This window comes from Mytilus californianus, unplaced genomic scaffold (genome assembly GCF_021869535.1).
Source record: "Mytilus californianus isolate M0D057914Y unplaced genomic scaffold, xbMytCali1.0.p SCAF_12, whole genome shotgun sequence".
NCBI lineage: Eukaryota > Metazoa > Mollusca > Bivalvia > Mytilida > Mytilidae > Mytilus > Mytilus californianus.
In genome coordinates this window covers 12713409-12728469 of record NW_026262604.1, presented here as the reverse complement: position 1 = coordinate 12728469, position 15061 = coordinate 12713409, and the positions used below count along the sequence as shown (strand labels likewise).

General features: G+C 35.2%; 1 protein-coding gene across 1 annotated transcript; it reads left to right on the top strand.

Moving 5' to 3' along the window:
- The first annotated feature begins 5334 nt into the window (after window positions 1-5334).
- Window positions 5335-14549, top strand: LOC127722288 (zinc finger protein 724-like). Its single transcript, XM_052229178.1, has 3 exons — window positions 5335-6141; window positions 8435-8720; window positions 14536-14549. The coding sequence occupies exons 1-3, from the start codon at window positions 5335-5337 to the stop codon at window positions 14547-14549; spliced, it is 1107 nt and encodes a 368-aa protein (XP_052085138.1).
- Window positions 14550-15061: the final 512 nt, after the last annotated feature.

Sequence of the window (15061 nt, the reverse complement as noted above, 5' to 3'; positions counted from 1 at the left end):
AAGGTATACATGTAGTTCTAGCCAGTATCACATGACCTTGACCTCATTTTCATGGTTCATTGGTCAATTTTAAGATTTTGTGTTTCGATCAGTTTTTCAAATTCTTGATGTAATTGGTCAGCTATATTTGGGGAATGAAATAATTGTATGGTGAACATGTCTGTCTAGCCTGGTTAATCTGACCATGACCTCATTATCGTAGAACATTAATAATTTTAAGTTTATGTGATACTTGTGGTAAATGGTAAATAAAAATGAGAATGGAAATGGGGAATGTGTCAAAGAGACAACAACCCGACCAATGAGCAAACAATAGCCGAAGGCCACCAATTGGTCTTCAATACAGCGAGAAACTCCCGCACCCGCAGGCGTGCTTTAGCTGGCCCCTAAACAAAAATATATACTAGTTCAGTGATAATGGACGTCATACTAAACTCCGAAATATACACAAGAAACTAAAATTTAAAATCATACAAGACTAATAAAGGCCAGAGGCTCCTGACTTGGGACAGGCGCAACAATGCGGCGGGGTTAAACATGTCTTTTGAGATCTCAACCCTCCCCCTTTACCTCTAGCATATGTAGAAAAAACAAACGAACAACAATACGCACAGTAAAACTCAGTTCAAAAAAGTACGAGTCCGATGTTAGAATAGGTAACAAAAGAAACTAAACAAAATGAAAATGTTAATTAACACCGGACTACTAGCAGTTACTGACATGTCAACTCCAGACCTCAATTAAACTGATTGAAAAATTATGTCTTCATCATATGAATATCAAGTACAATCCCTCCCGTTAGCGGTTTAGTATTATACCATCATAGAATATATGCGAAGAACATAACCCGTATCATGCCATATCAATTGGTTTTAGAATAAATGTGTTTATTTCCGATGCAAAGACCCTAAAGTACAACATCATACTAAAGTACAATGTTATGTTTTGATTACCTCCCTTACACTGCTTTTAAATTATGTATAAAGAAATGTTGTATTGTCTTGAGATGGTCACCGTAGCTGTCAATTTATTAAGTCTCCCAAACGAAGTTTGGGAAGACTTATTGTTTTTGCTGAAGTTCTAAATATTATTATTATTCTTCTTCTTCTTCCTCTTCCTCTTCCGCCACTTTTAAATTTGAACTTGTCCGCACCCGTTCTCCAAAACCGCTTGTCAGATTAACTTAGGATTTCACAATATGTTAGACTAACATGTCTAGTGGTGCAATCAGGGTTTTGTTTGTGCAATAGGGTCTATAAAGGGGTACTTTGAGGGGCGAAAAGAAAGGAGGGTTTGACTATATATGGGATTTTATTTTTTAAAATTTTCAAATGATTATGAATTGAAAACCGTTTGTGATAGACACAATCGTTTTAATTGAAAATGTTCTAAATGATAAAACACATTAAATGAAATACAGGGTTAGTCCCCAGGGGTCACCCACCCCCTGCCGTTTAAGAAAGTTCTAATACCTTGTAAGTGGTCAAGATCCCCACCCCTAAACCATATATATTCTGGTTTGTCATGCTAAGATGGTTTGAATGATATACAGGGTTAGTCCCCAGGGGTCATCCTGACCCCCTGCCATTTGTGAAAGTTCTAATAGATCTTGTAAATGGTCGAGATCCCCACCCCTAAACCATATATATTCTGGTTTGTCATTATAAAGCAAATCAAATGGAATACAGGGTTAGTCCCCAGGGGTCACCCCACCCCCTGCCATTTAAGAAAGTTTTTATATCTTGTAAGTGGTCAAGATCCCCACCCCTAAACCATATATATTCTGGTTTGTCATGCTAAGATGGTTTGAATCATATACAGGGTTAGTCCCAAGGGGTCATCCCGACCCCCTGCCATTTGAGAAAGTTCTAATATCTTGTAAATGGTCGAGATCCCAACCCCTAAACCATATATATTCTGGTTTGTCATTATAAAGCAAATCAAATGAAATACAGGGTTAGTCTCCAGGGGTCACCCCCACCCCCTGCCGTTTAAGAAAATTCTTATATCTTGTAAGTGGTCAAGATCCCCACCCCTAAACCATATATATTCTGGTTTGTCATGCTAAGATGGTTTGAATGATATACAGGGTTAGTCCCCAGGGGTCATTTCGACCCCCTGCCATTTGAGAAAGTTCTAATATCTTGTAAATTGTCAAGATCCCCACCCCTAAACCATATATATTCTGGTTTGTCATTATAAAGCAAATCAAATGAAATACAGGGTTAGTCTCCAAGGGTCACCCCACCGCCTGCCATTTAAGAAAGTTCTTATATCTTGTAAGTGGTCAAGATCCCCACCCCTAAACCATATATATTCTGGTTTGTCATGCTAAGATGGTTTGAATCATATACAGGGTTAGTCCCCGGGGGTCATCCCGACCCCCTGCCATTTGAGAAAGTTCTTATATCTTGTAAATGGTTGAGATCCCCATCCCTAAACCATATATATTCTGGTTTGTCATTATAAAGCAAATAAAATGAAATACAGGGTTAGTCCCCAGGGGTCACCCCACCCCCTGTCATTTAAGAAAGTTCTAATATCTTGTAAATGGTCGAGATCCCCACCCCTAAACCATATATATTCTGGTTTGTCATGCAAAGATGGTTTGAATGTTATACAGGGTTAGTCCCCCGGGGTCACCCCCAACCCCTGCCATTTAAGAAAGTTCTAATATCTTGTAAGTGGTCAAGATCCCCACTCCTAAACCATATATATTCTGGTTTTGTCATGCAAAGATGGTTTGAAAATATACAGGGTTAGTCCCCAGGGGTCATCTCCCACCCCCTGCCATTTGAGAAAGTTCTAATATCTTGTAAGTGGTCAAGATCCCCACCCCTAAACCATATATATTCTGGTTTGTCATGCAAAGATGTTTTGAATGATATACAGGGTTAGTCCCCAGGGGTCATCTCCCACCCCCTGCCATTTGAGAAAGTTTTTATCTTGTAATTGGTCGAGATCCCCGCCCCTAAACCAAATCTATTCCTGTTCGTCATATCTCGAACATTTGAATGACGTATAGGGTCAGTCCCCAGAGGTTCCCCCCCACCCCCAATGTTCTAATATCTTGTAAATGTTCGAGATCCCCACCCCTAAACCATATATATTCCTGTTCGTAATGTCTCTAACATTTGAATGATGTATAGGGTCACTCCCCAGGGTTCCCCCCACCCCCAATGTTCTAATATCTTGTAAATGATCGAGATCCCCACCCCTAAAAAATATATATTCCAGTTCGTCATGTCTCAAACATTTGAATGATGTATAGGGTCAGTCCCCAGGGGTTCCCGCCACCCCCAATGTTCTAGTATCTTGTAAATGATCGAGATCCCATCCCCTAAACCATATATATATTCTGGTTTGTCATGCCAAGATGATTTGAATGATATACAGGGTTAGTCCCCAGGCATCACTCATGCATATAACTTTACCAAACCAATTTTCAGTGGACTTTGCCCAATGTCAGACGACCCTGGGAATTACGAATTATGGGAGCTTCGTTTGGGAGACTTAGTAACAGCATTCTGTTACAATCATTTCTTGTTTTTAGAAGTTTCTATTAAATGATGATTAAGGAATATTCATTTTAGCCATTACTATGTATGACATTATCTATTTCAAGACTTTTATGATGTATGTAAATGGGTTACTATGGTTGCGACCTCCATTAGAAATTTGAATTGAGATTATGACCATATCTTGAGGGAAAGAATTCTTTTTGGGGAAAAAGGGGTTGGGAAGGTGAAAACAAATTTTGGGAGTTTGGGACGGGTAAAAAAGAAATGGGGGCGGGGTGTGGGGGGCATTTTTTTCTCATTTTAGATTTCAGAAATTAAAAAGAAAGTTTTTGCAAAAAAAAAAGGGGGGGGGTTCAATTTTTTTTTATTTTGGTGGTTGTGGTGGGTTAATACACAACAGCATAGTGTATTGCACAAAAGCAAAAAAAAAGTGGGGGTAAATATTTTTTTCATTTTTTTTTTTTGGGGGGGGGGTTAATTCACAACAGCATAGTGTATTGCACTAAAGCAAAAAATTGAATATAAATTCAAATCATATAAACAATTTTAAGTTTTTTGACTACAGTTATTCTGTGTCAGAAACCTATTTTGTGTCAAATATTTAATTACAATAATAATCCAAATTCAGACCTGTATCAAGCGTGAATATTGTGTTCAATTTTCCAACTGTTCACTCAGGGTTGGACCTCTGCGGTTCTATCCAGTTGCGCTCTACAAAGCATTTTATTTTACATTTAATCTTGGCTGCTTATCAATCGATTTCATTTGAATTTTTCCCTTGAACTTCTCTAATCTTGCTACATACATGTAGGGATTATTGGTGTTTTCCAGAGAGGAATATACATTTTTCTTTACTCAAAATTCCTGTCCTGCCTTTTTTCAAATTTCATCCTAGCCCCTCCCCCCCCCCCCCCCCCCCCACCCCAAATTGAATGGTAGCTCCCTTAACCATAGTTGCCACAAACACTTTTTATGCCCCTGCAATGATAGTTGGGGGGGGGGGGGGTATTGTTTCACTCCTGTCCATCTGTTCGTCCGCCCAAATATGCATACATAGCTTTTCCACATATGAACTCCTTCGACAGTTTGAATGCATAAAATTGAGAATGGAAATGGGGAATGTGTCAAAGAGTCAACAACCCGACCATAGAGTAGGTCATGGTTATTGTCAAGTAACTGAATTTATTAGCAGTTTTCAATGTTAATTTTTCTGCTTAAGTTTATAGCTATTTAATAGAAATTAATTGTGGTATATATCAATGATATTTTCTATAAAGTTGCATATCTATTTAAGCATATCACCTTGACAACTATTTTGAGGTCCTATCCCTAGTTCATATTAATTAGCAATGTTGCTGTCCATCAGATTATCTCTTCTGGTTTTTTTTCTGCAGACAGGTGAGACATATCTCTGAGTCAACAGTTTATTTATTATAAATAAGAAGATGTGGCTTACATGTACGTGCCAATGATACAACTCACCTACACGTTACAATGCATAACAAATTTTATAAGTCAAAGTACAGTCTCCAACACGGAGCCTGTAAATCATGTTGACATCTAACAACATTTTTTTCCTCATGAATAAAGAAGATGTGAGGTATACATCAATGAGGCAGAACAGCATATATACGTCTTGTACATGTTATATATAGTTTGGAATTAGTATTACCCAAACATACAGAGAAAGTCAAAATAGATATGTTATGTGTAATTTGCCGAAAGGTATGAAAAGGTTTATGTCTAAATTTGTTTTGGTTCCTTACAGAGTCGTGAAAAAACTCACATACCGGAGATAAACATTATCAATAAGATGTTAGAGGGAGGAGATGATTTAGTCACACTCACTGATACTCTACAGAGACACATAAACACACATGTCAATAAGATGTTAGAGGGAGGAGAGGATTTAGTCACACTCAATGGTACTCTACAGAGACACATAAACACACTTGTCAATAAGATGTTAGAGGGAGGAGAGGATTTAGTCACACTCAATTGTACTCTACAGAGACACATAAACGCACATGTCAATAAGATGTTAGAGGGAGGAGAGGATTTAGTCACACTCACTGGTACTCTACAGAGACACATAAACACACATGTCAATAAAATGTTAGAGGGAGGAGATGATTTAGTCACAATCAATGGTACTCTACAGAGACACATAAACACATATGTCAATAAGATCTTAGAGGGAGGAGATGATTTAGTCACAATCAATGGCACTCTACAGAGACACATCAACACACAGATTTGTAAAACACACCATAAATGTGATGTATGTGCTAGAGAATTTAGTCAAAGTAATGACTTAACAAGACACTTGAGAACACATACTGGTGAAAAACCTTATAAATGTGATGTTAGTTTTAAAGAATTTAGTCAAATAAGTCACATAAAGAGACACATGAGGACACATACTGGTGAAAGACCTCATAAATGTAATGTTTGTGCTAGTGAATTTTCTCGAAGTGGTGACTTAAGGAGACACATGAGAACACATACTGGTGAAAGACCTTATAACTGTGATGTTTGTGCTATTGAATTTTCTCGCAGTGATGTCTTTAAGGCACACATGACTACACATAGAGATGAACCTCATGAATGTGATTTACCGGTATGTGATAAAGGGTTTAGTGAGCTTGGAAGATTACAAATTCACATGAGAAAACATACTGGAAATAAACCTCATGTCTGTGGTGTATGTGGTAAAGGGTTTAGTCAGCATGGTAGTTTACAGAGACACATGAGAACACATACAGGTGTTAAACCTCATGACTGTGATGTATGTGGTAAACGGTTTAGTCAGCTTGGTAATTTAAAGATTCACATGAGAATACATACCAGTTATAAACCTCATGAGTGTGATTTATGTGGTAAAAGGTTTATTCAGCTTTGTGGTTTACAAATTCACATGAGAATACATACAGGTGATAAACCTTATGACTGTGATGTATGTGGTAAACAGTTTAGTCAGCATAGTATTTTACGAAACCACATGAGAACACATACAGGTGATAAACCTTATAATTGTGGTGTATGTGATCAACAGTTTAGTCAACGTAGTAGTTTAAATATTCACATGAGAATACATACAGGTTATAAACCTCATGAATGTGATGTTTGTGGGAAAGGGTTTAGTGATCTTAGTAATTTAAAGAAACATGTGAAAAGGCATACACATATACCATATTTCGTCCTTTTTGTAGAAAGAGGGGGAAGAATGAGTATCAGTTACTGTATATGTAAGAGCAAATCATTAATTTACAAGAATACCCAACGCATTGAAAGGGGTTTCTTTGGGGATAAATATGAAAAATTTATCATGCAAATTTAGTATTCATAGTACCCTCAAGAGAGGGAAGAATACCCCCCTCCTCATGTGGTTCTTTGCATCAATTCTCCAAATGGAACTTTGTGACTGGTTGATAAGTTCCGTTGGAACTTTTTGGCTAGTTTGTTAGTTCCGGTTTTGACTTATTTGCCAAAGAGGAACTTTGTGGCTAGTTGATAAGTTCCTTTTGACTTTTGTAATCAGTATCTTGGTTTCCCTTTGAAAGGTTCAAATATAATATGTTGCGTTTTTACTTTGCATCAATTCTCCAAATGGAACTTTCTGCCTGGTTGATAAGTTCCGTTGGAACTTTTGGGCTAGTTTTTTAGTTCCGGTTTTGACTAATTTGGCAAAAAGGAACTTTCTAACTAGTTGATATGTTCCGTTGGAACTTTTCAACTAGTCATTTTGTTCCGGTGGAACTTTTAAACCAGAGGAAGAACAAAGTAACTAGTTAATAAGTTCCTCCGGAACTTTTCGGCTAGTTAGTTCTTTCCGCCCGAAACTTTCCAACGTCGGAACAAAAGAGCATTTACATACACAGACCCGGAGGTGTGGCAAGTAAATGTTTGAGTATTCAGTATATGTTGGCAAGTCGGACATCATCCTGAGGTTGAACAGCTTTTATTAGAGGAGACATCAGCTCTCACATATATATATATATATATATATAGATCGGCGACCTCGTACAATTAGATTTTTCGAGGTCTGTTTGATTTCATGTTATAGGTTAAAAACAAAAGATAATTATCGTTTTTACCTGTATAAGAATGTTTTTCTGTGGATCGAGTCAGTCAATGAAATGGTTCACCTTTCTTACACTTTCAATGTTGCATGCATGACATTCTTTTCCTTTTAATGGCTGAAAACGACTAGTTCATGCATAACCAATCTATAGCTAATGAGTTAAATGGAAGGTCAATGAATACGGATTCATGGCCCATTACTATCAGTATCAGTACTAGTACATCTCAGTTTGTTGACTATTTTGAGTTCCTGTCCCTAGTTCATGGTCCATTACTATCAGTATCAGTACATCTTAGTTTGTTGACTATTTTGAGGTCCTGTCCCTAGTTCAGGGTCCATTACTATCAGTATCAGTACATCTCAGTTTGTTGACTATTTTGAGGTCCTGTTCCTAGTTCCTGGTCCAGTAACTCCATGTTAATAAGCAATGTTGCTGAACATCAGATTGTCTCTTCTGAATTTTTTTTTTCTGCGGACAGACGAGACATATCTTTGTGTCAACAGTTTATTTATTATTATGCTTGCCATTGAGACAACTCTCCATCCAAGTTACAATGCATGAAAATTTAATATTTTATAGGTAAAGGTCAGCCTTCAACACGGAGCCTGTAAATTATATTGACATTTACCAACATTGTTTTCCTTATGAATAAAGAAGATGTGAGGTATACATCAATGAGGCAGTACAGCATATATAATTCTTGTACATGTTGTATATAGTATGGGATTAGAATTAACCTTACATGCAGAGAAGGTCAAAATAGATATATGTTATATGTGTAAATTGCAGAAAGGTATCAAAAGGTTTATATGTCTAATTATCAATAAGATGTTAGAGAGAGGAGAGGATTTAGTCACAATCAATGGTTCTCTACAGAAACACATAAAAACACAGATTGGTAAAACACTTCATAAATGCGATGTTTGTGCCAGAGAATTTAGTCGAAGATATAACTTGAAGAGACAATTGAGAATACATACTGGTGAAAAACCTCATAAATGTGATGTTTGTGCTAAGGAATTTAGTCAAAGTAATGACTTAAAGAGACACTTAAGAACACATACTGGCAAAAGACCGCATAAATGTGATGTTTGTTCTAGGGAATTTAGTAAAGGTAATGACTTAAAGAGATACTTGAGAACACATACTGGCGAAAAATATGGAAAGCATCAGCTGTCATATATTACAGATTTACAAAACGTTATGCTGAAGCTTAAAATGTAATGTTAAGACAGCGTGATGTTGAATTGAGTCACCAAAATGCTAACTCTAAATTACAATATGCTAAGTTGAATTTGCGCAATGTTGACTTGCTATGACAAGTGCTTTAGTCGTGATAGTATAATGATAAGTCACGATGTTGTGATGATATGTCAAACACACGTAACGTTGGGTTTAAAGTACATGATGTGAAGTTGACGCTGCATGATGTTAGCTTGCAGATTGATACTGCTCAGTCATCCACATCGACAGCTATGACAACAAATAAAATGAATAGCTAAAATGTATGGTGCTGACTTGTTATTAATAAATGTTGAGCTGAGATAGTACGATGTTATATCATTGTGATATTACGATTGGTCTATCATGCAATCTGTTGATTTAAAACATCATGATGCACAGTTGAAAGTACATGATGTTAACTTAAGATAACACGATGCTACACCACTATATTGAAACGAAAGGTTTACCATACAATTTGTTGACTTAAAACAACACGATGCAACGTGTTAAGCAAAGATACTCACTTGAAACTACAGGACGTACAGTTGAAATTTTGTAATGTTAAGCTACGATAGCACGATGTTATATCATTATAATGTCACAATAGGCTTATTATACAATTTGCTCATTTAAAACTACACAAAGTACAGTTGAAAGTACGTGATGTTAAGCTAAGACAGCACGTTGTTATATCATTAGAATGTCACAATAGGCTTACCACACGATATGCTCGTTTAAAACTACACGACGTACAGTTGAAAGTACGTGATGTTGAGCTATGATAGCAATATCTTATATCATAATAATATCACGATAGGCTTGCCATACATATGCTTATTAAAACTACACGACGTACAGTTGAAAGTACGTGATGTTAAGCTAAGATAGCACGATGTTATATATCATTATGACGTCACGAGAGGCTTATCATACAATGTGTTGACTTGAAACTACACGATGTAAATTTGAAGTAGTTTGGTCTTGACTTGAAACAGTAAAATGTTAAGTTATAAAAACAGAACGTAAAGTCAAAATAAAACAATGATAGGATGACATATACTTGTGCCGACTTGAAGATTTTTGGTGTTGACCTCGAATATAGTACAAATATTAGATCGTTTTATGTTAAATTGAAAGACAATAATGATGCGTAAAACATTACAGAATTATGTGAATTGAAACTGCAATTCTATGGAAAAGAATGAGGGACAAATCCCGAGGATTTTTTCTTTTTCATTTCAAGTTCGGAGGCAAAATGATATACAAAGAAAGTTTTCCATAAATTCATAAAGCAAAAGAATTACCCATCGCTATATATTACACTTGAATACAGTTTTGCCGTATATTTTACATGTTTTGTTTGGATTTTTTTTTATGATTAAAAACCAAACTTTTTTTTATGAACAACATTCAAGAATATTTATCTATGTTGTGTGTTAATATATACAACATAATATTGTGCTTATAAGACTTATGACTGTGATGGTCAAATTTGACTCATTTAAGATCACATCTATGTAAGAGTTAGCGAAGAATTTGTATTTACCACTCCCGTTTTCCACGAAAAAAAAACATAAGAATCTGGAGTCTTAATCTTAAAAAACAAAGATCAACTGATATGACAAATAATACGATTAGCGTAGGACTGAGAGGGTCAGAGCTATATGAGTATGTGACCCCACCCCCGGCCTTGTTAGAGGTATCTGAAAATTTGAATTTTCTTTTCCACGAAATAAAACAAAAAGAATTGATAGTTGGAAGAATCCTACTGCATGGGGCCAACCCAAACATAAAGTATGGTAGATTCTGTTGTATACTTTTCGCTCATACATGAAGTCTATATGAAACCTAATGAAATTTGACCTAGAGCCTCCAGTCTAAATCGTCAACTTTCAAAAAAAAAATACATCATTTACAGTAGTGCCAACCATTTTTCCAGCACCAAGTAGAATAGTGCCCAGGTTTATGTATATATCCACTCTGAGAATATTTCATTTTTTTTTAAATTGGTAAAATCATTAATGGACTATAACTTATAATAAGACGCCAATTAATGATTTCTGTCACTTATTTTCTTGTCCATAGTGATTTTCTTGGTTCTTTGCAGCTTCTCTCTATCTATATGTGTTTTCAAAGAAAAAGAAAAAAAATCAAAAATCTGTAAAAATTGTTAAAGTCCATGAATTATTTTGGTATTGCTTTGATTAATTTGTAGATATGTTTTTTTGATGTCAACAGTTTCTCTCTCTCTCTCTCTCTCTTATAGTTTTCATGAGTGTGGTCTAATTAAAATCGGTGGATTTTTTTTTAATTATTTGCCAAAATGTAGTTTATTCTTTTTTGAAAAACATAATAAAAAGTTTGGGCCACAGAGCATTTTGCAAGCTACAGGTTATGCAGTATTGTCAGATTTTGTATAAACTATACATGGAAAACTCAATGTTAGAAAAAAAAATAAAAATTGGGATCACGAGACTCGTTTTCTGTCTACAAAACAAAATAGATAAAGTCCCTACACATTCCATCATTAGAGACGAAATATGCCAAAGGGATTTCAAACTCATAAGTCGAAAACAGACTGACAATGCCATGGCAAAAAATAAAAAAAATAAAAAACGACAAAAAATAATGTTATTCGAGTTATCTCCCCTATATGGAAAAGTTGAAAAACATATGCAAAAAAACGTTCTGTATTCAAAAACAAATAGTCGTTTGAATCAGATAAATCTCATAATTTTCTTCATCAAGATGAAAAGTACTACATATGAATAACTCCTCTCTCAGAATGTGTAGCCTTTTTTTTTAGTTGTAATCTCTGTCCTGCCTTTTTATTTTTCAATCTATTCGGTCCTGCATTTTTTTTTATTAATTTATTCTGACTTTTTTTTACTAATGAGGAAGAAATTTACAATTTCGGTCACGTCGAGTTACTTGTAAATCTCCTTTTGTTGAAAAGGGTTTCTGTTTTCATTTATCTATCTATTATACTGTTCAGGGGAGGGGAGAATCGAAAAAAAAAATACAGAAAAATGGATAAAAGAAGGCGAAAGATACAAAAGGGATAGTAAATCTCCTTTTGTAGAAAAGGTTTTCTATTTTCATTTATCTATCTATTATACTGTTCAGGGGGAGGGGAGAATCGAAAAAAAAAATACAGAAAAATGGATAAAAGAAGGCGAAAGATACAAAAGGGATAGTAAAAATCTTAACCAAACTGACAATGTCATGACAAAAACTCATTAGTCGAAATAAACGAGAGAAAAAAGATCAAAAGCCAAACAACAGTATATTAAGCGCAACATATAGAAACCAAAAACTGAGCAACACGAAACCCTCAAAAAAAGGGTGATCTCAGGTGCTCCAGAAGGGTAAGCAGATCCTGTTTCATATGTGGCACCCGTCACTTGGCGATTTTGCAAATAAAGAAGGAATGTGTTATAATTTTCGAGGAACTCCCAAAAAACATGAACTACAGGGTGTGAAATCGATGAACGTGCTTAAAATAGGCTCCTTTTTATAAAAAAGAATTGATGAAAATGTATTTGTATTTAGTGTACAGTGGCAAATATTACATACATATAAGGACGAGAATATGTAAGTGTAATATGAATATGAATAAATCTTGGCTCTGTACAAGACATATTTTGCTTGCTTAGCCGAATTTTTAACAAACTAGTTGACAAACCGACTCTGACAATCTACGGAAATCCAAATAGCATCGGTTTTGATTAAGTCCAGATTTTTTGGTTTTATTTCGGGGAAAAGGAGTGCATTTTACGTACAGTGGCAAATATTACATGCATATCAGGACGAGAACATGTAAGTGTGATATGAATATGAATAAACCCTGCTTTGTTACAAGACATACTTTATTTGCCTAGCCGAATTTTCAACGAACTATTCGACAAACTGTCTCTTTTGTTTTATTTCATGGAAAAGAACATTCAAATTTTCAGATACCTCTAACAAGACCGGAGGGGGGGGGGGGGGGGGGGGGTCACATTCTGATATAGCTCTGACCCTGTCAGTCCTACGCTAATCGTATTATTTGTCATATCAGTTGATCTTTGTTTTTTAAGATTAAGACTCCAGATTCTTATGTTTTATTTCGTGGAAAACGGGAGTGGTAAATACAAATTCTCCGCTAACTCTTACATAGATGTGATTTTATATGAGTAAAATTTGACCCTCACAGTCATAAGTCTTATAAGCACAATATTATGTTGTATATATTAACACACAACATAGATAAATAGATTCTTAAATATTGTTCATAAAAAAAAGTTTGGTTTTTAATCATAAAAAAAAAAATCCAAACAAAACATGTAAAAAATACGGCAAAACTATATTCAAGTGTAATATATAGCGATGGGTAATTCTTTTGCTTTATGAATTTATGGAAAACTTTCTTTGTATATCATTTTGCCTCCGAACTTGCAAATGAAGAAGAAAAAATCCTCGGGATTTGTCCCTCATTCTTTTCCATAGAATTGCAGTTTCAATTCACATAATTCTGTAATGTTTTACGCATCATTATTGTCTTTCAATTTAACATAAAACGATCTAATATTTGTATTATATTCGAAGTCAACAACTAAAATCTTCAAGTCGGCACAAGTATATGTCATCCTATCATTGTTTTATTTTGACTTTACGTTCTGTTTTTATAACTTAACATTTTACTGTTTCAAGTCAAGACCAAACTACTTCAAATTTACATCGTGTAGTTTCAAGTCAACACATTGTATGATAAGCCTCTCGTGACGTCATAATGATATAACATCGTACTATCTCAGCTCAACAACGCGTACTTTGTAGTTTTGAATGAGCATATTGTATGGCAAGCCTGCTATCATAGCTCAACATCACGTACTTTCAACTGTACGTCGTATAGTTTTAAACGAGCATATCGTGTGGTAAGCCTATCGTGACATTCTAATGATATAACAACGTACTTTCAGCTGTACGTGGTGTAATTTTAGATGAGCAAATTGTATAATAAGCCAATCGTGATATTATAATGATATAACATCGTGCTATCTTAGCTGAACAACACGTACTTTCAACTGTACGTCGTGTAGTTTTAAATGAGCATATTATATGGCAAGCCTATCGTGATATTATTATGATATAAGATATTGCTATCATAGCTCAACATCACGTACTTTCAACTGGACGTCGTGTAGTTTTAAACGAGCATATCGTGTGGTATGCCTATCGTGACATTCTAATGATATTACAACGTGCTATCTTAGCTTAACATCACATAGTTTCAACTGAAAATCATGTAGTTTTAAATGAGCATACCGTGTGGTAAGCCTAACATCACGTACTTTCAACTGTACAGGCGATAAACCTTATGACTGTGATGTATGTGGTAAAGGGTTTAGTCAGCTTGTTCATTTACAGACACATATGAGAACACATACAGGTGATTAACTTCATGACTGAGATGTATGTGGTAAAGGGCTAGTTAAAGAGACACATTGGAATACGTATAAAAAACTCATAAAGGAGATGTCTGTAAATGAGGGTTCAGTGAGAATGGTTATTTACATAGACACATGAGAACATGTTCCAGCGATGAGCGCATAATGCTAATTTTGTGCTAAATAATGTTCTTGTGGCTTACAGAGGACACATACTTATGACAAACAGCATAGATCATGTACATATGATGTAAGGTTCTTTAAACTTGTTTTTAGAAGAAGTGTCTTAAAGAGACACACGAGAACACAAATTGGAAATAACTATAAAACCTTATAAAGAGACACATGAGAACACACACTGGAAATAACTATAAAATATTATAAAGAGACACATGAGAACACATACTGGAAATAACTATAAAACCTTATAAAGAGACACATGGGAACACATACATGTACTGGAAATAACTATAAAACCTTATAAAGAGACGCATTAACGAGGGTCTGAATGGTGGATTCATTTCTGTATTCTTTAATTTTTAAAGCCATTTTTCTCTATTCTTTATTCTGTTTGCCCATTATTCTGTATCATTTATATTTTAGCACCTCATTATTCTGTATTCTTTTTTTTTGTCCATGTTTTCTCTATTCTCTATATTCTGTGTCCATTATTCTTTATTCTGTAAACCACAAACTGCACCCTCAGATATGAACATTTACTGGAGATAAGCATTTGTGATAGATGTTAACGTTTTTATTAGTTCCCTATCAACGAAGTCGAACTCTGTCTGTCTGTCTGTCT

Bases quoted from the DNA above. Each gene is read 5' to 3' on its own strand.
- LOC127722288 (XM_052229178.1), top strand. From the start codon at position 5,335: ATGTTAGAGGGAGGAGATGATTTAGTCACACTCACTGATACTCTACAG. The intron at 6,142-8,434 runs GTATGTGATAAA...ATTATCAATAAG, and splicing joins CTCATGAATGTGATTTACCG to ATGTTAGAGAGAGGAGAGGA.